At 41.0% G+C, this 25,516-nt stretch overlaps 2 protein-coding genes across 5 annotated transcripts in view; one reads left to right on the top strand and one right to left on the bottom strand.

Moving 5' to 3' along the window:
- The window catches only part of pepd (peptidase D), a 37,375-nt gene extending 18,335 nt beyond the window's left edge, over window positions 1-19,040 (top strand). The window contains exons 8-15 of the mRNA XM_061765495.1: window positions 3,218-3,293; window positions 3,941-3,987; window positions 8,953-9,021; window positions 11,722-11,799; window positions 12,016-12,164; window positions 13,014-13,198; window positions 13,267-13,458; window positions 18,690-19,040. Of these exons, the coding sequence (XP_061621479.1) occupies window positions 3,218-3,293; window positions 3,941-3,987; window positions 8,953-9,021; window positions 11,722-11,799; window positions 12,016-12,164; window positions 13,014-13,198; window positions 13,267-13,458; window positions 18,690-18,833 (940 nt within the window). The 3' untranslated portion in view covers window positions 18,834-19,040. The remainder of the gene's footprint in view (window positions 1-3,217; window positions 3,294-3,940; window positions 3,988-8,952; window positions 9,022-11,721; window positions 11,800-12,015; window positions 12,165-13,013; window positions 13,199-13,266; window positions 13,459-18,689) is intronic.
- A 266-nt stretch (window positions 19,041-19,306) lies between these two features.
- LOC133474132 (thrombospondin type-1 domain-containing protein 4-like) overlaps window positions 19,307-25,516 on the bottom strand; it is a 40,658-nt gene continuing 34,448 nt past the window's right edge. For 2 of the 4 annotated variants that reach the window (XM_061765485.1, XM_061765486.1), the window contains 4 exons: window positions 24,764-24,937; window positions 24,510-24,689; window positions 20,955-21,099; window positions 19,310-20,882 (listed from right to left, as the gene is read on the bottom strand). In XM_061765485.1, the coding sequence (XP_061621469.1) occupies window positions 20,737-20,882; window positions 20,955-21,099; window positions 24,510-24,689; window positions 24,764-24,937 (645 nt within the window). In that variant the 3' untranslated portion in view covers window positions 19,310-20,736. Of the gene's footprint in view, window positions 20,883-20,954; window positions 21,100-24,509; window positions 24,690-24,763; window positions 24,938-25,516 lie in introns of all 4 variants that reach the window. The other 2 variants (XM_061765487.1, XM_061765488.1) reach the window with 2 other exon arrangements.

Here is a 25,516-nt window from a genome sequence, read left to right as displayed (position 1 = left end):
GTGTACTTCATGTGTTTTATGAAATTGCATTGTCCCCTTTCAAAAATAAACTGAAACTGAAACTGGAAAAGGATGACGCGCTGTGGCGACCCCTAACGGGACAAGCTGAAAGGAAAAGAAGAAGTAGTAGTGTTTGTACAAACACACTAAAATGATCATTTCATTTCAGACACATTATAACACAGGCAAGGTTTGTTTGTTAACAAATGACTGCTAATGCTACGTTTTGTTTCCGTGTACGGTGTAGCATATTCATTCATTAGCCTGAGTTCTTCAGCTTCTGACCATGTTTTGGTCAATTACAAATGCATTCAGCACAAACTTCATTTAATGTTCAGCATGTACATTCATTAGCCTGACTTCTTCAGCTTCTGACCATGTTTTTGTGATGTAACAAATGCATGCCAGTGCTAACTACAGTTAGCGTTTTAGCATGTACTTTACATTCATTGATTGGAAGTTGTTTTGGGGAGTTCAGCACATAAAGTCACTGATGCAATGTTATAACTCGCACGTACATTTATTACTTTGTACATTCTTTGTAAATTAACAAATGCATGCCAGTGGTATTTATTTATGTACATTATTTATCTCGACGTTTATCGATTCTGACCATGTCATTTTAAAGTAACATGCATTCTAACGCAAAGTTTTGTTCGCATTTCGCATGTAAATTCATTGACATCATGTTACAACTTAGGTTTTGTAAGCACATACATTTACTATCTGGAATTTTTGGGCTTCTAACCATTTAAATACAGTTGTTAACAAATTAACAACTGTATTTAAATGCTAGGTTTTGTTATCATTGCGGCATATATATTAATTTGTGTTTCATGAGCATTTGACTTTAACAGATGCATATTTTGCATTTTCCCTTTGTATATTTACCACAGTGACTTACTATAATTAGCAACAACACAAAAATTCCTTACTTCTTTGATTTTCTAAAAAGTTCAGTCTGAATCAGTGACCTTCTGCTACAAAGTAATGCAAAACTTCATGAAGCCGTTTTTTTTTTTTCCCCCATTCACAAGCGACCATGGACGTAATGGACTACGTGCCAGTCTGCTTGTTCCCTGCATTAGACTTTGCAGCCATCAGATGAATTGACTTTTGGCCAAAATGAGGAGGAATGCTCTACAGTCACACCTCCTGTTGAGAGAGGCAACATTTCCACCACATGGAAAACAACAACCCCGCAACCATTTGTCACATGGCTTGGCATTAATGCCCTGCCCTTTCACTAGTCATTTTCCACTTTTTTGTTTTTGTTAACTATAACATTGGGTGGAATTATTTTCAGACATTTATTTAAAAAAAAAAGGTTAACCACTGTAGAACATTAAATACAACAAAACAGTGTACAACCCCAATTCCAATGAACTTGGGATGTTGTTAAACATAAATAAAAACAGGGAAGCTCCTTTTATACCCCATCATGGCACCTACCTGTTCCTAAGTTGCCTGTTCACCTGTGGGATGTTCCAAACAGGTGTTTGATGAGGATTCCTCAACATTCTCAGTCTTTTTTTGCCACCTGTCCCAGCTTTTTTGGAATGTGTTGCAGCCATAAAATTATAAGTTAACAGTAACTTGCTAAAAACAATGAAGTTTATCAGTTTGAACATTATTAATGTTCAGTTTGAACATTAAATATCTTGTCTTTGTAGTGTATTCAATTAAATATAGGTTGAACATGATTTGCAAATCATTGTGTGGGTGGTGATGCTGGACATCTCATGTGACATCATGCATGCGTTACACTGGTCTATGCTGGTGTCAAACTCAAGGCTGGAGGACCAGATCCGGCCCGCCAAATAATTTTATGTGGCCTCTGAAAGCAAATCGTGTGCGTCAACGTCAATGATTCTTGCTAAAATCTGTATAAATTTCACTTTGTGAAATGTAATAAAAATAAATCATAATGTTGAGCTGTTGCAAGCATTTTTTTAAACTTGAAAACGTGAAAAGTAGTAGAACAAACGATTATCCTTCTGATTTCAAAAGTAGTTATCCATCAGTTTGTTGTGGATATGTATTGATATGATGAGACAAAAAAAACTTATGATTTCACAGTTAGAAAGGTTTCATGAAATATGCGACTCTCATGTGACGTCATGCGTGACAGCATGTTTTTAGGAATAAACGTTGCAAAATTGGGCGCAAAACGCACTTATCCCAGAATGAATCTTTTGATACTCACTAAAGCTGGGGTCTTTTGAGATCTCCCACTATATGCTAACATCTCTCATTCAGTCATACATCACAGCAGTCCATCTTTTTCGTAATAAATATGCGAAAAGAAAAGCTAATTACTTTAGCAGGATCAATCTTTTGATCCTTGATGAACTGATGTATTATGAGTTCTCACCAAATATGCTAACATCTCATGATGTCATGCATAAAAGCGGCCCTTCTTTTTAAGTATAAGGGTCTCAAACTAGAGCGCGAAAAGCCAGAGAAAAACAAAATGTTTCCAGATTGAATCTTTCGATGCTTGTTTAGCTGAAGGTCTTATGAGATCTTTGGCCATATGTTAGCATTGCACAAGGCATCATACATGCATTATTATTCTATTTAGGAATGAGGGTTGCAGAAAAGAGCTCGCTTAACTGATGTTTTGTGAAGTCTCTTGCTCTGCTAAAATGTCACAATAATGACATGCATGCATTATTCTTCTTTTTAGGACCGAGGGGTACAGTTAAGACAAAGAAAAAGCAAAACAAAGTTTGCCAGACTTAATCTTTTAATGCTCATTGAGCCTCAGTCCCATGAGATCTTCAGGCTTATGCTAAAACCTCACAATGGTGACATGCATGCATCATTATTCTTTTTAGGAACAAGGTTTGCGAAAAGAAGACTATTGATTCCATGTTGGGAAAAAAAGGTGTAAAAAGCCAATGAAAGGAGGCAAAAAACTTAAAGCAAACACACTTTTGGGTTTACTTTGTCAGTTTTAGCAGAGTTTGGAAGTTGATGTTTTTAGCTATGCAGCAAAAGGAAGATTTAAGAAAAAAAAAAAGTTTCTTTGTGACATTTGAAGAGAATGTCTTGGGTCACGTCGTTCCCACAGGATGCTTATTAGCAGAGCACATTTGAATAGCGCAACTTCACGCTAGTGCTCTGACTTCTTTGTTAGTTTGTGCAGTTCACTGCTGCTGACAGATTTGCATCACAAAAGTCCGCTCTTTGTCTCGCTTGTCTGTCCCTGCAGCCGCCTGATTAAGACGGACATGGAACTAGAGGTCCTGAGGTACACCAACAAGGTGTCCAGCGAAGCCCACAAGATGGTAAGTAGCAGTGTTGGGAAGAATTAATGCATGTTTTTGGGATGTGGGAGGAAACCGGAGTGCCCGGAGAAAACCCACGCAGGCACGGGGAGAACATGCAAACTCCACACAGGCGGGACCGGGGATTGAACCCCGCTCCTCAGAACTGTGAGGCTGACGCTCTAACCAGTCGGCCACCGTGCCGCCTACTGTGCAATATAGAAATGAAAATACAATTTCTGATAATGAAATAACAGTGGGTTCACAAGCAGATCATCTTTTCGGGTACAGTAATATTTACATTCACTGTGGTTACTGCTAGACCTAAATGGACACTAACTCCCACAATGCAGCATTGGTTTTGCATTGCATTATGGGATGTGGTGGCCATTAGGTCAAAAAACAAAGATAGCTGAAGCACAGGGCCAATTATGTTTATTTCGCTCAAGAAAAAGCACAAAGTTCTGAGCCTTCAGCAGACGTGACAACGATTTGTAAACCGAAAATAGTGAATAACCCAAGGTAAATTTTCTTTCCAGGTCGTTTGTAAACTGAGGTTTCATTGTGCATGTAATGAGTTACTCCCCAACACTCGAATAGTTCTTATGGCACAAACATCTTTCTAACCTATTAACAACTAGCATTCTCTCTTCTTTTTGTCTTTTTAGATCATGAAAAGTGTGAAACCTGGACAGAAAGAATATGAAATGGAAAGGTAAAGGATTTTTATTTTAAATTTTTTTCCTCAGGACTACGATGTCAGAAATTTAATGACCGCAAACGCAACATACAATGTGAAATGACATATCTGACAGCATCATTATCTTTGTAAAGGCTGTATGTTTCTGACAGCTCTTGAATCTCATTTGATTGTATTGTGTACCTAATGAACTGGCCAGTCAGTGTATAATAACTCCATCCATCCATCCATTTTCTGAGCCGCTTCTCCTCACTAGGGTCGCGGCGTGCTATCCCAGCTATCTTCGGGCGAGAGGCGGGGTACACCCTGAACCGGTCGCCAGTCAATCAAAGGGCACATACAAACAACCAACCATTCGCACTCACATTCACACCTACGGGCAATTTAGAGTCGTCAATTAACCTAGCATGCATGTTTTTGGGATGTGGGAGGAAACCGGAGTGCCCGGAGAAAACCCACGCAGGCACGGGGAGAACATGCAAACTCCACACAGGCAGGGCCAGGGATTGAACCCCGGTCCTCAGAACTGTGAGGCAAACACTCTAACCAGTCTTCACCGTGCTGCCGTGTATAATAACTGTTATCCAATATATAACAGCACTGGCATAAATAGTCAGTAGTAGATAGTAGAATACATACTGTTAAGTTGGCTATTGTCTTTGTCAGTGGAAGTAGAAGTCTATTAGTTAATCAGTCAAATAGTTGGCAAGCTAGCAAGTTAGTCTGAAGTAGTTTGCTAGCTAAGTACTCAGTCAAATCGTTAATTAGTAGGTTGCTTTTTGTTCCTTAGTTAGTTAGCTAGTGAAATAGTGGATATAATAAAGTAAATTTAAATTAAATAGTTGAGAATTGGTATTTAGTTAGTTGTCTTACTCGTGAGTTTGTCAAGTAGTTAGTCAAATGGTTTACAAATGGTCAATGGATAAATGGACAATAAAAGGTGATTCTTCTTGTTACTTTCTAGTTAGTCAGTCACACAGCTACAACCCCAATTCCAATGAAGTTAGGACGTTGTGTTAACAAAAATAAAAACAGAATACAATGATTTGCAAATCATGTTCGACCTATATTTAATTGAATACACTACAAAACAAGATATCCATCCATCCATTTTAAACACCGCTCATCCTGGTTAGGGTCGCAGGGCGCTGTAGCCTATCCCAGCGGACATCGGGCGAAAGGCGGACTACACCCTGAACTGGTCACCAGTCAGTCACAGGGCACATATATACACGGAAAACCATTCACACTCACATTCCACACCGTCACTGAGTGGGAACTGAACCCACACTGCCCACACCAAAGTCAGGCAAGTGTACCACTACACCATCAGTGACTTAAGACAAGATATTGAATGTTCAAACTGATAAACTTGATTGTTTTTAGCAAATAATCATTAACTTAGAATTTTATGGCTGCAACACGTTCCAAAAAAGCTGGGACAGGTGGAAAAAAAGACTGAGAAAGTTGAGGAATGCTCATCAAACACCTGTTTGGAACATCCCACAGGTGAACAGGCTAATTGGAAACAGGTGGGTGCCATGATTGGGTATAAAAGGCGCTTCCCTGAAATGCTCAGTCATTCACAAGCAAAGATGGGGCGAGGTTCACCTCTTTATGAACAAGTGAGTGAGAAAATAGCCGAACAGTTTAAGGAAAATGTTCCTCAATGTAAAATTGCAAGGAATTTAGGGATTTCATCATCTACGGTCCATAATATCATCAAAAGGTTCAGAGAGTCTGAAGAAACGACTGCATGTAAGCAGCAAGGCCTAAATCCAACATGGAATGCCTGTGACCTTCGATCCCCCAGGCGACACTGCATCAAAAACCGACATCAATGTGTAAAGGCTATCACCACATGGGCTCAAGAACACTTCAGAAAACCAATGTCAGTAAATACAGTTTGGCGCTACATCCGTAAGTGCAACTTGAAACTCTACTATGGCAAAAGCAAAAGCATTTTATCAACAACACGCAGAAATGCCGCCGGCTTCTCTGGGCCCGAGCTCATCTAAGATGGACTGACGCAAAGTGGAAAAGTGTTCTGTGGTCCGACGAGTCCACATTTCAAATTGATTTTGGAAATTGTGGACGTCGTGTCCTCCGGGCCAAAGAGGAAAAGAACCATCTGGACTGTTATGGACGCAAAGTTCAAAAGCCAGCATCTGTGATGGTATGGGGCTGTTAGTGCCAATGGCATGGGTAACTTACACATCTGTGAAGGCACCATTAATGCTGAAAGGTCCATAAAGGCTTTGGAGAAACATATGCTGCCATCCAAGCAACGTCTTTTTCGCCCCTGCTTATTTCAGCAAGACAATATCAAACCACATTCTGCACTTGTTACAACAGCGTGGCTTCGTAGTAAAAGAGTGCGGGTACTAGACTGGCCTGCATGCAGTCCAGACCTGTCTCGTTTATTGAAAATTGTCTTTATAGTGTATTCAATTAAATATAGGTTGAACATGATTTACAAATGCGGCACGGTGGGCGACTGGTTAGAGCGTCAGCCTCACAGCTCTGAGGACCGGGGTTCAATCCCCGGCCCCGCCTGTGTGGAGTATGCATGTTCTCCCCGTGCCTGCGTGGGTTTTCTCCGGACACTCCGGTTTCCTCCCACATCCCAAAAACATGCATGGTAGGTCAATTGAAAACTCTAAATTGCCCGTAGGTGTAAATGTGAGTGCGAATGGTTGTTTGTTTGTATGTGCCCTGCGATTGGCTGGCAACCAGTTCAGGGTGTACCCCGCCTCCTGCCCGATGATAGCGGGATAGGCTCCAGCACGCCCGCGACCCTAGTGAGGAGATGCAGCTCAGAAAATGGATGGATGGATGGATGATTTACAAATCATTGTATTGTGTTTTTATTTTTGTTTAACACAACATCCCAACTTCAAAGGAATTGGGGTTGTAATTTGGTAGGGTACTGCCGGTTGGTTAGCTAACTAGTGAGTTAGTAGTAGACCTTTAAACACATTAGTCAGTCAAATAACAAGCTAGTTAGACAGTCAGTCAAATAGTCAAATAGGATGTAAAATAATTCACTAGCCAGCAAGCTGGTTGGTTGTCAGGTATTTTGTCAGTCAAATAGTGTATTTAGTCACATTCAGTGCCGTAAAAAAAAGTATTGGCCCCCTTCTCAAATTCTTATATTTTTGCATAGTTTCCCACTTTTAAGATCATCAAACAAATGTAAATATCAGACAAATATAATCCAAGTGAACTTAAAATGCTGTTTTAAAATGGTGATATCATTTATTAAAGAAAAAAAAAACTATTGAAAGTTACCTGGCCCTGTGTGAAAAAGTAATTACCCCCCCTTGTAAAATCATGAATTAATTGTGGCTAATCACAATTTTTGGGTAATTTTCACTAATTACCCCAAGAGAGCAGCAATGACTCAAGAGAACAGCAATGACTCATCTAGGAGGCCAAAAAGGAACTCGGGACAACTTCTAAAGAACTACAGGCCTCCCTTGCCTCAGTTAAGGTCAGTGTTCATGACACAACAATAAGGAAGAGACTGGGCAAAAATGGCATCCATGGCAGAGTTCCAAGGCAAAAACCACTGCTGACCAAAAAGAAGATAAAGGCTCGTCTTTCTTTTGCAAAAAATCATCTGAATGATTCCCAAGACTTTTTGAGAATATTATATGGACTGAGGAGATGAAAGATGAGCTTTTTGGAAGGTGTGTGTCTTGTTCCGTCTTGCGTAAATGTAGTACAGCATTTCAGAAAAAGAACATCACACTAACAGTCAAACATGGTGGTGGTGGTGTGATGTTCTTGGGCTGTTTTGCTCCTTCAGGTTCTGAACAACTTGCTGTGATTGATGAAACCATGAATTCTGCTCTTTAACAGAAAATTCTGGGGGCGAATGTTCAGCCATCAATTTGTGACCTCAAGATGAAGTGCACTTGGGTTCTGCAGAAGGATAACAATCCAAAACACAATCAAGTCAACTTCTGAATGGCTTAAAAAAAACTAAATGAATGTTTTGGAGTGGCCTGGTCAAAGTCCAGACTTGAAACAGATTGAAATGCAGTGGCATGACCTTAAAAAAGGCCTTCATGCTCAAAAACCCTCCATTTTTTTGGATTCAAACAATTCTGCAAGGAAGAGTGGGCCAAAATATCTCTATAGAGATGTGAAAGACTCATTGCCAGTTATAGAAAACACCTGAGTTCAGTTGTTGCTGCTGGGGATGGCCCAACTGGTTATTTGGTTTAGGGGGCCATTACTTTGTCACACAGGGCCAGATAAATATTTTATAGTTTTTTTTTTGTTCCTTAATAAATGAAATCACCATTTAAAAACAACATTTTAAGTTCACTTGGGTTATATTTCGTATATTTACATTTGTTTGATGATCTTAAACATTAAAGTACATGCAAAAATATAAGAGTGTGAGAAGGGGGCAAATACTTTTTCACAGCACTGTAGGTAGTTAGCTATCTGCGTAGTCAGTCAGTCAAATACGTAGATGTTAGGGTACTTTATGTTAGTTAATTAGTTAGTTAGCCAATTGTGAATCTGTTTAGAACTAGCCACATGCACACCATCATTCTAATTAGTGTTTATCATCATTATTATTTTATGCGGCACGGTGGACGACAGGTTGGAGCGTCTGCCTCACAGTTCTGAGGACCGGGGTTCAAATCCTGGCCCCGACTGTGTGGAGTTTGCATGTTCTCCCTGTGCATGCGTGGGTTTTTCTCCGGGCAGTCCGGTTTCCTCCCACATCCCGAATGGTCGGTTAATTGAAGACTTTAAATTGCCCATAGGTGTGAATGTGAGTGCGAATGGTTGTTTATGTGTGCCCTGCGATTGGCTGGCAACCGTTCAGGGTGTACTCCGCCTCCTGCCCGATAATAGCTGGGATAGGCTCCAGCACGCCCGCGACCCTTGTGAGGATAAGCGGCTCAGAAAATGGATGGGCTATTATTTTGTTTTTTAATTATTTTCTTTCTTTTACAGCCTGTTCCAGCACTACTGTTACACTAAAGGAGGGATGCGGCACACCTCGTACACGTGCATCTGCGGATCGTGAGTGTGCCTTCTGTTTTTTACACACTGGCAATATAAAAAAACAAAAATAAAATGGGTGACGCTTGTGCTTTAAAACTTAATTAGTGGCATGGTTACGCATAAACAGTTGCTAATCACACACTGGTCTTCTGTGAATCCAAGGCCGCATGTAATGACTTTTTCTTGGGGATTAGCACTTATTAGCTATGTTTTGTGCTTACACACAAAGCCTTGTCTTGATTAACCACCTGGCCTCTGTCCAAACTTTGCAGTGACATAACATCGTCAGAGGCTATGAAATTGCCATGTTTGACTCTGATTGACAAAAGCTCTTTAGTTCCACTTCACTGTCTTCTGTACCAACACCAAAAGCTAAACTTGTCTTTGCTAATTACAGCTGAACTGCTAAATGTCCAGCTCCGCTGATGTCGTCTTGAAGTTCCGACCGAACTTTTTCTTTTGGGTCTGCTATACTAACATTGTCATTAACTACCAGATGACTGTATTTCCTCAGTTAAGGATGTTTAATACCAGAAGAGTTTATTTCACAGCGCTGGGAGACAGACTATGCACGGCGGCTGGAGAGTGTCTGTTGACCCCGAGTTTATTCCCTCCTCTTATCCTGTCTTGGTCTACACCCTTGCAGGCGTGTGACACAGCCTAACAATGTCTCAGCACTTTTCCTATGTGTAACGCAACTGTCTTGACTGGTTTTATCTAATATGAGCAAGCATAGGGAGCGACAAATGGAGGAATTCAAGGCCATAGCAGTGGAACGTTTACAGCAGTAAACAACTAAGACTCAAGCCTGAACCTATCTAAGACGTATGTCTGAAGGAGGCCCATCCTAACATCATCCAATTCGGAATTTGAGCCATATTTCCACCCAAAAAATGCCTGTGATTGCACGTCAGTTACATAATTAGGGATCCCGTTTGATGTGCGTCCCGCATCTGAGACGCACAAAAATGAGCATGGACGTATAAACTAAAATGTATCTGCGTCCGAGGACACAATGCTATGGATTAAATTATTCCATTGTGGTGCTGGAAATCCGGCGTATGATTTTTAACAGAACTCTAGAGTGCGACTAATTTGGTCACATGTGCGCCCTAACTTCTGAATGGTGCTGCTTTAAAAAAAAGAAAAAAAAAGGGAGCGCAGGTCCACCTGTGCACCCAACCATTCAAGGAAGAAATGTGACTTGATAGCAGACACAAAAAACTCATCCAGTCTCGAAACCAATCAGAGACCGTAAAGTGCGGGATGGGACCCTACCGCCGTCCCTCTGACTGACCGTATCCATGTCTGTGTGTGTGCGAGCGCGCGTTTGTGTGGTTTTCAAATGCAGGCACTAGCGTAGTAAATATCTTCAAAGCTACGTTTTCTGACGACGAGCCGGTAGCTGCAAAGTTATAGAAAGTTGAGCGGCATAATTGGAATTAGTTCCAAAGCCTAATGCTACCGCGATGATCTGGGAACATTTTGGATTCAAGCCAGATGAACGCAGCCGTCCCACTAACTCTTTGCCCAAATAATGCAAATACAGACATGCCAACATATATGGTGCATATATGCTCATATTATATACAGTATAGCGTACTCACTATATTCAGAGATGTAGCCATTGAACATATTGACAAAGCAGTGTTTAAAGAAAGGCTGCAAACTTTTCAAAAGTAGTACAAATCTTAAATCAGAACTGGTTGCTTTGATCTACTCGTGCGTTTATGTTGCTATACTTTGCACTTTTTCTTAACCAACTGTAAACTTGATTGGCAGTATATTGCCTGTTAAGGCATTAACGACCGTTTATACCTCTGTGCCAAATGTTTATTTGTTCAGTGCAATTTTTGTGAACAGAGCCTGAGTGTGTTTTATTTATATTTTTTGTTTATCGAAGATGTTTTAGTTATTGTACAAAGTTACAATTCCACTGTTCAATATATTCTTGGAGTTAATTGTTCTTAAAAGGATGTACTTGAATTATTATGCTCTAATATCACTATATCAGTGGCATAAAAAAACATCAACAATACTATTGTTTGTCATGATAGTTTTGGGGAAAATATATCATCCTAAATTTTTTTAAAACTAAACATATTGAGAGAGAGAGCAATGGATAACACAAAAATATTGTACAGTGTAAAAAATAGAATAACAACTGAAATACAAATCTACAATATAGCGGGACAGCAAAGCAAGAACCGTGATATAGCGGAGGATTACTGTATCTGTATTCCATGATAAGTTACAGAGACTCATTGTTTCCAGACATGTGTATCCTGGAACTCACATATTTTCAAGTGTAAAATGGTCTATGCATAATGTTAAAAAATGACATCAAAAAAAGTTTGTGTTTCGGGGTATTAACAGTGATTAACTTATTTTTACCGTAAGCTAGCTTTCTACCAAGTTAGTAGCTCAAACAAAGGCACACCAATAATCGACAGTAGTGCTTTTTGTTCGCTGAAACTTGAACCGTTTAATTTTTCCTCGGTAGCATGCTGTAGGGCTGACTAGCAGATGTTTACAGAATCAAATTCTAACGCCATGGCGACTGTGGGACCCGGAAGTACTTGAGGTGGCTAAACTGTTATTTCAAACCTGTTGCATTAATACCGTGCTCACCTTGTTCATGAAACCCTTTATTTAAAAGTCAACTCTGGTGTTTTGACATCTTTCATGTAGTGTCACTTTTGACTCTGTGACCCACAGGGGCAACAATTCCTCTGTTCTGCACTACGGTCACGCTGGGGCTCCCAATGACAAAACTATAATGGACGGCGACATGTGGTGAGTGGTGTGGTTTTATTTCGTTATTTTTAGACCTTCAGAACTGAATATCTGACTTGTCCAAAACTACCTGTGCACTATATAAAAGTGTTACAATGGTGACAATTGGTCCTTGGAACAGATTCAGATTCATTATATTTCCATTTTCTTATAGGGAAAAAAAATTCAAATCCTACCAAATTGAAAGACATTTTGTTTTCATGTCCTCTCCTCCAGTTTGTTCGACATGGGCGGTGAATACTACTGCTACTCGTCAGACATCACATGCTCGTTCCCCGCCAACGGCAAATTTACCACTGACCAGAGAGCCATCTACGAGGCGGTCCTAAAGGCCTCCAGAACAGTCATGGCTGCCATCAGACCAGGTGATACTACTACTACTAATAATAATAATGACAATGTAAACGACCGATTATCAAATCAATTTGATCTCATACTCCTTGTGCTATTCCAAAATAATAGTCAAACAAATGAATAATCCAACTTGATTATTGGAAAACTATCTATAGGTAACAGATTTACATAATATAATCAAAGCAGTGGTGGGTGCAGTTCTAGGGAATAAAGAAGATGCCAAAATGTTTCTTGTTAGTTTAAAATGACTTACTTTAATCGCCATGATCCCTTGCAGTGGCGAAAGGTCTGTTGAAGTCGGTCTCTGTGCCGGAAAATGCGTACTCCATGCTGGCGAGCATCATTTTCTACTACCAGCTAGTTAGCTTAGCTGCTGGTTAGCGGTAGCGCTTGTCAGTCATTTGCCACAATATTTTGAATGAATCTTGTATAACTTTATCCAATTCATTTGCCGCTGTTGCAGTCTGCCATGAACATTCGTGTAGCTTCTAATCATGGGACCTGTCGTTCTGCAGAGATTCTTGTCTCAGCAGAGACGGCTCCATCATACGTTACGTATTATACGCTACTGAACAACTGCGCATTACTGTAATGAAACGCACCAGAAGTAAACAAGGAGTTGACCAGATGACTTTATTCATTCCAGCTCCTGCCAGAATAATATACGAGAGTTCATTTTTTTCCAATCAAATGTGAAAATTTCAATTCAATATGCTTTTTTTCATTGGAATTTGCAAATTGATTCGAATGCTGAATACATTATTCCTAGCCCTAGTAATAACTGATGTGGAAAAATATATGTATGGAATGAGTAATTACTAATCAGAGATTTGACAATGTGAAAACGTTCCTATGTCCAGGCGTGAAGTGGACCGACATGCACCGTTTGGCTGACCAGATCCACCTGGAGGAGCTGGTGAAGGTGGGCATCCTGAAGGGCAGCGTGGAAGACATGATGAAAGTCCACCTCGGCGCCGTTTTCATGCCCCATGGCCTGGGACACCTGCTGGGCATCGACGTGCATGATGTGGGCGGCTACCCCGAGGTGAGAGCGCCTTCATAGGCAGATGTCGAGAATCCGTTGGATCGCGCGGTAACGTGGCTGTCCCGCAGGGAGTGGAGCGCGTCAACGAGCCTGGGCTGAAGAGTCTACGGATGGGACGCCTTGTCCGGGAACGCATGGTGCTCACCGTGGAGCCTGGTATCTACTTCATCAACCACCTCCTCGATCAGGCCCTGGACGACCCCACAAAGAGCTGCTTCATCAACAACCAAGTGCTCAGTCGCTTCAGAGGCTTTGGTGGGGTCAGTACACTCTGTATTCATTCCTTCCACCAAATCCAATAGCAGGGGTTTGGATATTGATTGTTGTTTATTTCAGTCAAAAGGTTATTTAACAATTTATGTAGCCATTTAGTCAGTCAAATAGTTATTTCGTTAGTTATCTAGTCAGTCAATCAATCCAATACACATTTTGTCAGTCAAATAGTTAAAGCCATGCAAGTAGCTAGTTAGTCAATCAAAAAGTGAAAGTCAATTGTGAGTTGGTTAGGTAGCTAGTCAAATTGTTATTGCGTTATTAGTTACTTAGTAAGTAACTAGCCCAAAAAATGTCTAGTAAATTCGACACACCACAGAAAAGAGTAATAACATGACGGACAATGAATGAAAGGATAAAAAAAAAATTGCAATATGAAATCAGGCTTCAAAATGGTCAAGAATTGAGACATTATTTTAGCTTCCAGACGCTGTGGGCGTGTAGCTGGGTGCTTTGAAAATACCGCCTCCAGCTGTCAATCAAATACTTCTGTCCCAGCTCCTATCTATCTGCAAGGCAAAGAGCGATGTACATAACACGTTTTCACAGGCCGCAGAGAATCATTCTGCCCCTTTGTTCCCACTGAAATTCAGCGGGCTGTTAATCGACAGAGGGACTTTTCAGCCGTGACGATTTGCGAGGAGAAGGAGGGGAGGAGGTGGGGGGCTTCCGTGGTGCATGCATTGCAAGTTGCAGCCTTCGGCGGCCACAGCCGGATGCCTTTTCCTCCCTCCCTCTTCCTCATCCGCAACGTGAGTTCGCAGTTGCACGGGACCTTCTCCGTGTACTCTAACCTCTGTAGGGCTGTCGTGGGGCCGCTGCGTGGCTGATCCTGTGCGGTTCGCAACACAATGCGCGTGGGACCAGATGTTAGCCCAAATAACACCAAACACCTTGCACTTCAGGGAAGATGTAATTTTTTTTAGTTGTGGGCAGACTTTGAAGGGTAATTGCAGGCTGTACTGGTAGAAGTGGGTCCAGTATGAATGACGAAGTGGAAAGTATATACCCAGTCTCTTGACGTCACGAGGATAGTTTTTAGCCCCGCCCACAAAATCAGTCAAAATTAGGTGAAAAACAGCTTTAAGCCATAGCTCAACAATTCAGGACTATATTGTTCTCAGTGCACGTTATGTGTTTACAACCCCAATTCCAATGAAGTTGGGACGTTGTCTTAAACATAAATAAAAAAAGAATACAATGATTTGCCAATCATGTTCGACCTATATTTAATTGAATACACAACAAAGACAAGATATGTAATGTTCAAACTGATAAACTTTATTGTTTTTAGCAAATAATCATTAACTTAGAATTTTATGGCTGCAACACGTTCCAAAAAAGCTGGGACAATAAAATAAGCAATAAAACTGTTTATTTTATAAATGTTTACCACTGTGTTAATTGTTAATAGGACGCTAATTGTTAATAGGACGCTAATTGTTGAAGCTGTGTAGATGGAATTGTTTCCCATTCTTGTTGGATGTACAGCTTCATCTGTTCAACAGTCCGAAGTCTCCATTGTCGTATTTTACACTTCATAATGGGCCACACATTTTCAATGGGAGACAGGTCTGGACTGCAGGCAGGCCAGTCTAGTAACCGCACGCTTTTACTACAAAGCCACGCTGTTGTAACAAGTGCAGAATGTCTTGCAGAAATAAGCAGGGGCGTCCATGAAAAAGACGTTGCTTGGATGGCAGCATATGTTTCTCCAAAACCTGTACGTACCTTTCAGCATTAATGGTGCCTTCACAGATGTGTGAGTTACCCATGCCATTGGCACTAACACAGCCACATACCATCACAGATGCTGGCTTTTGAACTTTGCGTCCAGAGGACACGACGTCCACAATTTCCCAAAACAATTTGAAATGCGGACTCATCGAACCACAGAACACTTTTCCACTTTGCATCAGTCCATCTTAGATGAGCTCGGGCCCAGAGAAGCCGGCGCCATTTCTGTGTGTTGTTGAGAAATGGCTTTTGCTTTGCATAGTAGAGTTTGGAGTTGCATTTACGGATGTAGCGCCGAAGTGTATTTAATGACATTGGTTTTCTGAAGTGTTCCTGAGCCCATGTGGTGATATCCTATACACATTGATGTCGGTTTTTTATGCTTTGCCGCCTGCGGGATCGAAGTTCACGGGCTTTCAATGTTGATTTTCGCCCTTGCCGCTTACATGCAGTGATTTCTCCAGATTCTCTGAACCTTTTGATGATATTATGAACCCTAGATGATGAAATCCCTAAATTCCTTGCAATTGTACGTTGAGGAACATTGTCCTTAAACTGTTTGAATATTTTCTCACGCACTTGTTCACAAAGCGGTGAGCCTCGCCCCATCTTTGCTTGTGAATGACTGAGCAACTCAGGGAAGCTTTTGTACCCAGTCATGGCACCCACCTGTTCCCAATTAGCCTGTGGGATGTTCCAAACAGGTGTTTGATGAGCATTCCTCAACTTTCTCAATCTTTTTTGCCACCTGTCCCAGCTTTTTTGGAACGTGTTGTAGCCATAAAATTCTAAGTTCATGATTATTTGCTCAAAACAATATAGTTTATCAGTTTTAACATTAAATATCTTGTCTTTGTAGTGTATTCAAATAAATATAGGTTGAACATGATTTGCAAATCATTGTATTCTGTTTTTATTTATGTTTTACACAACATCCCAACTTCATTGGAATTAGGGTTGTCGAAACAAAACAAGGATTTACGTTTTGGGGCACTTTAAAGTCGTTTAGATAAGTAGCTAGTCAAGCTGTTGTTACTGTGTTAATTACTCTCTAGGTATCTAGTTAGTAAGTCAAATAGTTACTTGGGTAGTTAGTCAAATGTGAAATATTTGATATTTGACCTACTGAGTTTGCTTAGCTTGCTTGCCAGCTCGTGAGTCAAATACAGTAAGGTGGTTAGTCAGTTAGAGACCAAACTACTTAAGTCAGTCAAATTGTTGAAGTTACTGAGGTATTTAGCTTCTTAGCTAGTAAATAATTCGGTCAAGTGGTTGATGTTAGTTAGTCAAATAGCTTAACTTAGCTAGCTAGCTAGTTAGTTCGTCGGTCCGTGTTAAAGTAAGTTAGATTACTTTAGAACTAGTTTATATAGTTCGATGTAATGCGATTTGGTTGGTTAGTTACTAGGTTAGTTGGGAAGTTAGTCAAATAGTTGACTAGCTAACCTGTTAACTAATGAGTGAGTCAGACAGTTAGTAAGATGGTTGGATGAGTGAACAAACTGTTAAGTAGTGTATGTCGCTACCCAGAACAATTCGTTACCTGACTAATTAGTCAGTCAGTCAAATATTTCATTAGTGAGGTAATCAGTCAAATAGTTAGTTGATAAAGTAGTTAGCGTGCTTGTTGTCAGTCAATTAGCCTAATTGTAAATTAGCTATCCAATATGTTTGCTAGCTAGCTAATAGAATAGTAATTGAGTTAGATCGGGGGGGAAAAAACTAACAAAAACCAGTCATCCAGTGGCGTTGCCGTGCATCCGCATAAAGAATTTCCAGTGTAAAGGTCAGCCGGCATGACAGTTTCCGCTGTCAATATTTTACAAGCTACTGGGATACTATCTGACTGAATAATAACCTCTGTCATTGAATGTGTGATAACCTGGGGTTATTCAATAGCTATAGTCTATAGTTTGGTGCTAGTATAAACCCCAATTCCAATGAAGTTGGGACATAATAAAAACAGAATCCATCCATCCATCCATCCATTTTCTGAGCCGCTTCGCCTCACTAGGGTCGCGGGCGTGCTGGAGCCTATCCCAGCTGTCATCGGGCAGGAGGCGGGGTACACCCTGAACTGGACATTTGGACAGGGGGCATGTTTAACACTGTGTTACATTACCTTTCCTTTTAGCAACAAAAAGTGTTTGAGAACTAAGGACATTAATTGTTGAAGCTTTGTAGGCGAAATTCTTTCCCATTCCTGCTTGTTATACAACTTCAGTTGCTCAACAGTCCGCTGTCTCCTTTGTCGTATTTTGCACTTCATAATGCACCACACATTTTCATTGGGAGACAGGTTTGGGCTTCTGCTCCCATCTATTGTCCCCACTCTTTTACTACACTGTTATAGCACATGCAGAATATGGCTTGGCATTGTCTTGGTGAAATAAGCAGGGATGTCCCTGAAAAAGAAGTTGCTTGGATGCCAGCATATGTTGCTTGCATATGTACCTTTCAGCATTAATGATACCTTCACAGATGTGCATTTTACCCATGCCATGAGGACACAATGTCCATGATTTCCAAAAGCAATTTGAAATGTGGACTCTTCAGACCACAACACACTTTTCCACTTAGCATCAGTCCATCTCAGATGACCTCGGGCCCAGAGAAGACAGAGGCATTTCTGGGTATGCTTTTGTTTTGCATGGTAGAGTTTAACTTGCATTTGTAGATGGTAGCAACCAGTGTTAATTTTGATAGCAAATTTTGTCTTAGTCCTTTGACTATAATGTAATTTAGTTTAAGACCACAACACACATTTCCACTTTATATCATCCATCCCAAATGAGCGCGGACCCAGAGAAGCTGGCAGCATTTCTGAGGTGTTGTTGATCTATGGCTTTCGCTTTGCATGGTTGAGTTTTAAGTTGCGTTTGTAGATGAAGCGATTAACTGTATTAACTGAGATTGTTGTTTTTTGTTTTTTTTTAAGTGTATATGTGGCAATGTCCTTTACACGATGATGCCGTTTTTTAATGCAGAGCCGCCTGAAGGATCGAAGTTTCTCAGGCATTCAGTGTCTCTCAATCATATTATGATGATATGGACCGTAGATGATGAAATCCCTAAATTCCTTGCAATTGTACGTTGAGAAACTTGGATTTGCTAAAAAGCAATACCGTCTTTGTAACTTAATTTTGGTTGAAAAAGATTTGCAAATCATTGTATTGTTTTTGTGTTTTACACTATATCCCAACTTCATTAGAACTGGGGTTTGTGCTGTCAAAGGAGAGGAGATAGCTCTCGGCAGCAACACTGTTGTGAATTTAAACATACCATGTTATCACTATACTACGTTGACAACCGGAAGTTAACATGCCAGTTTTGCGGATGCAGGAATTTAAGTCAATCCTGGAATCCTAATTCCTTGGTCTGCACTCTATTGTGTTTCATGGTAATAAGTATAATGTTTATGTTGTGTGTAAACATTTAGTGTGTTTTCATTGATTGTGTCCCATTTAAACCATCTTGGCAGGTTCGCATCGAAGACGACATTGCCGTCACCGCGGACGGCATTGAGCTGCTTACCTGTGTACCAAGGAACGTGGATGAGATTGAGGCCTTTATGAGCAACTCTGACAAACCTTTCAGCCCGCTCGTGTCCAGCCAAAAATTTTGATCCACAACTCTCTATACATAATAAAACTAAACAATCAACCAACACAGGATGAACACATACAAGTTTGATCATGATGCAGTTGAACACAAAAATTTACATGAATTATTATTAAAAGACTTACCACCTAAGGAAGTGTTTTTTTTTTTTACAAAAAATTGACACAAAACAAATGCTGTACAAGTGAATAAAATGTAATTTTTGCAAATATGGATGGCTGTTGTCTTATCATTCACAGGGTGCACTTGCGGATAATGGCCACTAGATGCCACTCTTGTCACACAGGGAAAGTGTGCCCTATATCCTATAAGTATACTGTTTTATTTATACACACACACATATATATATATATATATATATGTATGTATATATATATATATATACATATATATGTATATATATGTGTATATATATATATGTATATATATATATATATATATATGTATATATATATATATATATATATATGTATGTATAATATATATATGTATATATATGTATATGTATGTATATATGTTTTGGGTTTAGCTAGACAGTCAAATAGTTAAAGGAAAATGGTTACTTTGCAAGCTATCTAATTAGTACGTCGGTCCATTACTGGTATTTTTTAAAGAGCCAAAACCTGTTTTCAACAAGAGTATAAAGGTCCCTGAACGTATCATAATATACAGTATATTTATAGCTGTGTGCTCAGAAGGGAGGGGAAAAGGGTTGGTGAATAAGTTAATGGAGCAAAGTGAATGAGCAAAGATGTATGGTAATCCATGGCGCAGCAGTTCCAGCATTTTGGAATGGAACCTCCCCCCCCGGTAATTAAACATTAATATTTGGGAGCAATATACCAGGAGGCCACCATTGGTAGATAAGCGAAAGCAAAACAAATATTTTTAACAGCATTTTCTCCGAGGAGAGATACATAAATAAATAGTGTTCTTAAACAGTCGTTTTAACAAATAAAAATTAAACAAGCTTACATATTTACATTTAAGTCAGGAGTGTCCATGTGCGTTTGCTTTTGTCTGCTTTTCATTTTAAAGATTGTGATGCTGCATTTAAGAAAACTGGGAAATCCAAAATTTTAATTTCACGCATTATAAAGTGTCTCAAAGTCTGGAGTTCCACAGAGTTCCAACCAAATAGTAGCCAATCAATGAAGCCCAATAGACAAACGTCACCCAAAGACTCATTTAGACTAAATTTATATTTACATATTGGTGGAATTAAAAAGTTAGTTAGCTATCTAGGCAGTCAGGAAAACAGTTAAAATAGTAAGTTTGTTCAAAGTTAGCTATTTATTCATGAAATAGGAAAATAATTATTGGTCAGCTATTGAACTAATTTAGCAGTCAGATAAATATTTCATTAATTGACTTAGTCAATTAGTAAGATAGAGAGTTAGACAGTCAGTCTAACAGCTAGCTAGTTAATCTGTAAAATAGTGTGATAGCTCGCTCGTCAGTTAACTACTTGAAGGCGTTAAATTAGGTCTCTAAGCAGTTTGTTAGTCAATCAGTCAAATAATTAGACAAATAGTTAAAGTAAGTAAAATAGTTAATTTTGTTAGCTAGTTAGTAAGTCAGACATTAGTTTGTCAAATAGTTAAGGTAGTGAGTTAGTTGTTTAGGTCGCTAGTTAGTCATTTAAATGGTCAAATAGTTGGCTCGTCAGTCAGGTAGTTCGCTAGCTAGTTGTCAGCTGGTTGTGGAGGCTGGACTTTGTTGACTCCAAATGGGATACATCTAAAATCCCAGTGTTCTTGAATACATCATCAGGACAGCTCCGACCAATAACTGAATAGATTAACAGGTGCCATGTTGCTTTTTCCTCGATTTGTCCCGTCCATCTGGTGAGCGGTTTCCGGTCCTTTCCAGCACGCAAATCTTTCTACTTCCTGTCCCAACGAGCATTAGCTGCGTCCCCTGTGGACCACTGAGTGTCTGTGAGGGTGGCGCGAGCACGATGCGCAGCAAGTCTTCTTGTAGTAGTCGTAGACGCACAGGCGAGCCTGGACCACCACGTTGCAGTTGTAGTACTCGTCTTTGCAGTGCTCGTCTGCAATGGGAACGTCACAGAGATCAGAGACAGAATAACGCAAACTAATTGGTGCGCCTTTTTAGGACCAACCTATTTGAGGTATGCAAGGTTCAGGGTTGCAGTCTTCCCGTTCGGCCGGTTTGAGCCGTTCCTCACAGTCGGTGCTGGACTGCATGTCTTCGGATAGACAACGCACCTCACGCACACGGAATCCTCCCTCGCATGTTTTGGAGCACTGCATGGACCAGAAAGTGACATTTAATAAACCTCTAAATTTACACTTTAAATATCTGTCCTCATGAAACTACTTCTGCATGAAGTACATATACAGTCCCTTCCAAAGGTATTGGAACGGCAAGGTCAAATCCTTTGTTTTTTGTTGTATACTGAAGCCATTTGGGTTTCAGATCAAAAGATGGATATGAGACAAAAGTTCAGGATTCCAGGTTTTATTTCATGGTATTTACATCTAGATGTATTAAACAACTCATGACAAGGGACCTTTTGTTTGAACACACCCACTTTTCAAGTGAGCAAAACTATTCGAACATGTGGCTCATAGGTGTTTCTAGTTGCTCAGGTGTGTCCTTTTAGATTGAGTTCTTAAACATTAGATAGTGCTTGTTTTGGGCTTTGGGTTTCACCTGTGAAAACTGCATTTGCTGTTAAGCAAACATGAAGATCAGAGAACTGTCTATGGGAGAAAAGCAAACCATTGTGAAGCTGAGAGAAGAGTGAAAATCGATCAGAGCTATTGCACAAACATTGGGCATAGCCAATACAACAACTTGTCCTGAAAAAGAAAGAAACTACTGATCTACTGAGCAACAGACATCGAACAGGTCGGCCAAGGGTATCAACAGCAATTGATGACAGAAACATTGTGAGAGCTGTGAAGAAACACCCAAAGATAGCAGTCAGTGACATCACTACCAACCTCCACGGGGCAAGGGGGAGGGTATCACAATCCCCTGTTTGAAGAAGACTTCGAGAGAAGAAATATACAGGCCATACCACAAGATGCAAACCACTCATCAGCAAAAAGAATCAGAAGGCCAGATTGGATTTTGCAGAGAAGTGCTGTGATGAGCCCCAAAAGTTTGGGAGCAAAGTTTTATGCACTGATGAGACCAATAATTGACCTCTACCAAAGTGATGGAAAGGCCAAAGTATGGCGAAAGAAAGGATCTGCTTATGATCCAAAACACACAAGCTCATCTGTGAAGCATGATGGAAGTAATGTCATGGCTTGGGCTTGCATGGCTGCTTCTGGAACGGGTTCACTCGTCTTTATTGATGATGTAACTCATGATGGTAGCAGCAGAACGAATTCTGAAATTGACAAAACCTTTTTGTCTGGCACTTTATAGAAAAATGCATCCAAACTAATCATGAGAAGCTTCATCATGCAACAAGACAATGACCCAAAACACACTGCCAACACAACAAAGGACTTCATCAGGGAGAAAAAGTGGAAGGTCAGACTGGCCAAGTCAATCACCGGACCTTAACCAAATAGAGCATGTATTTTGGGTTCTGAAGAGGAGACTAAAGGGTGAAACCCTCAGAAACAAACAAGAACTGAAAGAGGCTGCAGTAAAGGCCTGGAAAAGCATTTCAAATGAAGAATGTCTGGTGAAGTCAATGGGTCGCAGGGTTGATGCAGTTATTGCAAGTAAGGGTTGTGCCACCATATTAAATGTTATTCACTTTATTATAGTATTTTCCAATACTTTTGCTCACTTGAAAAGTGCGTGGCTTCAAACAAAAGGTGGTCTGTCCTGAGTTATTTAACACATCTAGATGACCTTGAAATAAAAGCTGGAATTCAGAAATTTTGTCTCATATTCATCTTTTGATCTGAAACCAAAATGTCTTCAGTTTTCAACAAAAACAAAGGAATTGACCTTGCCGTTCCAATACTTTTGGAGGGGACTGTATTTTGGGTGGTTTTAAGATCTGTGATTCAATTAGTTTATAAACTGTTATCATTTCAGTGGTGAGCAGTGGCGGCTGGTCATTCGAGGGCTGCCGCCCCACCACTGACATTAGCCAACAAATTACTTTCCTTGAAGACAAAAACGGAAATACAAATGCAAATACGGTGATCGACTGGTTAGCACATCCGCCTCACAGTTCTGAGGACCGGGGTTCAAATCCCAGCCACGACTGTATGGAGTTTGCATGTTCTCCCTGTGCCTGGGATATCCTGGACGAAAACCTTCTCCAGAGCGCTCAGAACCTCAGACTGGGCCGAAGGTTCACCTTAAAAAAAGACAATGACCCTAAGCACACAGCTAAAATACCGAAGGAGTGGCTTAAGAACAATTCCGTGACTGTTTTTGAATGCCCCGGCCAGAGCCCTGACTTAAACCCAATTGAGCATCTCTGGACAGACCTGAAAATGGCTGCCCAACAACGTTCACCATCCAACCAGATAGAAGTGGAGAGGATCTGCAAGGAGGAATGGCAGATGATCCTCAAATCCAGGTGTGAAAAACCTGTTGCATCTCAAAAAGATTCATGGCTGTATTAGCTCAAAAGGATGCTTCTACTAAATATTGAGCAAAGGGTCTGAATAATTATGGCTGTGTGATATTTCAGCTGCGATTGGCTGGCAACCAGTTCAGGGTGTACCCCGCCTCCTGCCCGATGATAGCTGGGATAGGCTCCAGCACGCCCACGACCCTAGTGAGGAGAAGCGGCTCAGAAAATGGATGGATGGATGGATGGATGATATTTCAGTTTTTCTTTCTCTGTTTTGTGGACTTGGAGAAGGCGTTCGACCATGTCCCTCGGGTAGTCCTCTAGGGGGTGCTTCAGGAGTACTGGGTACCGAACCCCCTGATACGGGTTGTTCGGTCCTTGTACGACCGGTGTCAGAGATTGGTCCGCATTGCCGGGAGTAAGTCGGACTCGTTTCCGGGGAGGGTTGGACTCCGCCAAGGCTGCCCTTTGTCACCGATTCTGTTCATAACGTTTATACACAGAATTTCTAGGCGCAGCCGAGCCATAGAAGGGGTCCGGTTTGGTGGCCTCAGTATTGCATCTCTGTTTTTTGCAGAAGATGAGGTTCTGTTGGCTTCATCAAGCTGTGATCTCCAACTCTCACTGGAGCAGTTCGCAGCCGAGTGTGAAGCGGCTGGGAGGAAAATTAGCACCTCCAAATCTGAGACCATGGTTCTCAGTTGGAAAAGGGTGGAGTGGCCTCTCCAGGTCGGGGATGAGATCCTGCCCCAAGTGGAGGAGTTCAAATATCTTGGGGTCTTGTTCAGGAGAATGGAGGGAAGAATGGAACGAGAGATCGACAGCCGGATCGGTGCAGCGTCTGCAGTGATGCGGACTTTGTATCGGTCTGTTGTGCTGAAGGAGCTAAGCCAAAAGGTGGCTCAGGCATCTGATCAGGATGCCTCCAGGACGCCTCCCACCGGGAGGAAACCCCGGGGACAACCCAGGACACATGTGAATGTGAGTGTGAATGGTTGTCCGTGTCTATATGTGCCCTGCGACTGACTGGCGACCAGTTCGGGGTGTAGTTTGCCTTTCGCCGAAGTCAGCTGGGATAGGCTCCAGCGCCCCCCGACCCTCACCAGGATAAGTGGTGTTGAAAATAGATGGATGGATAGTATGCAGGGCATCACTCACAGCACTCCACTCTGTGTAGTACCACTTTGCTCCGCAGGCTTTCACGTTGCAGCTCTGCCGGCTGAGCGGTCTCTCCAGCGACGAACACTCGTACTGGGGCGCCACGGCCACGACGTCGTGTGACCTCGTAAGACACACCACCGCCCGCTGCTGGCTGCCAGCACCGCACTCTGCAGAACACTGGAAGACACGCAACATTGATGTTACTTCAAAAGTCACATGTTCATCCTACCTGTAAGTTCACTTGTTCATACCTGACTCCAGGGGCCGGTGAACCACTCCATGGCGTTGTCGCAAGGGCCTGTGTTGCACACTTGAGAGTCGGGGGGCCGCTCGCTACCACAACCCTCTAGAGGGAGGCTGCTCATGTGATTGGTCAGGCACAAGATGCCCCGCGTTCGTACACCCATCCCACACTCAGCAGAACACTAGAAGAGAAATAACGGCAGCGCACCGCTGTCTCTTTAAACTTCAATGAAAACGTTAGTTTTGCAGATGCTACATCTACTCTGTAGGCATAATGTGGTACCTACCACAACATATGGTGGTGTCAGTCAAAGTGAAGGTAATTACAAACCAATTAGTGGAGGAAATGGATGTGTATTTAAAGTGAGGTGATTACTTAACACAAAAAAAAAGAAATTTGAATTCATTGCATTCATAGCAGCAGTGAATTTTTGTCATTATAGATTAATTGAAAACTACTTTAGAACATATAATTACAGATGTAAACATTACAATCATTACTAGACCGCATATTACAATAAAGATACTATTATGGAATTATGTGATGGTTCATTTTCCCTACAGTAGTTTTTTTTTGTAAAAACAAAACAAAAATCAAATTCAAATACATGATTAGTAATTTTCCTCGTAATTCATTCATTTTCACACATATTTTTTAAATCGAAAATCAATGTAGGGTGCATTTCTGATCATTTTTGAATGGGTTGAACAGCGGGGTGAGTAATCATTAACTCAACATAGATGTTTTTGTTCTTCAAAGA

This window comes from Phyllopteryx taeniolatus, chromosome 2 (genome assembly GCF_024500385.1).
Source record: "Phyllopteryx taeniolatus isolate TA_2022b chromosome 2, UOR_Ptae_1.2, whole genome shotgun sequence".
Lineage (NCBI taxonomy): Eukaryota > Metazoa > Chordata > Actinopteri > Syngnathiformes > Syngnathidae > Phyllopteryx > Phyllopteryx taeniolatus.
The sequence above is the reverse complement of the archived record's forward strand: the minus strand, read 5'-3'. Positions and strand labels throughout refer to the sequence as shown.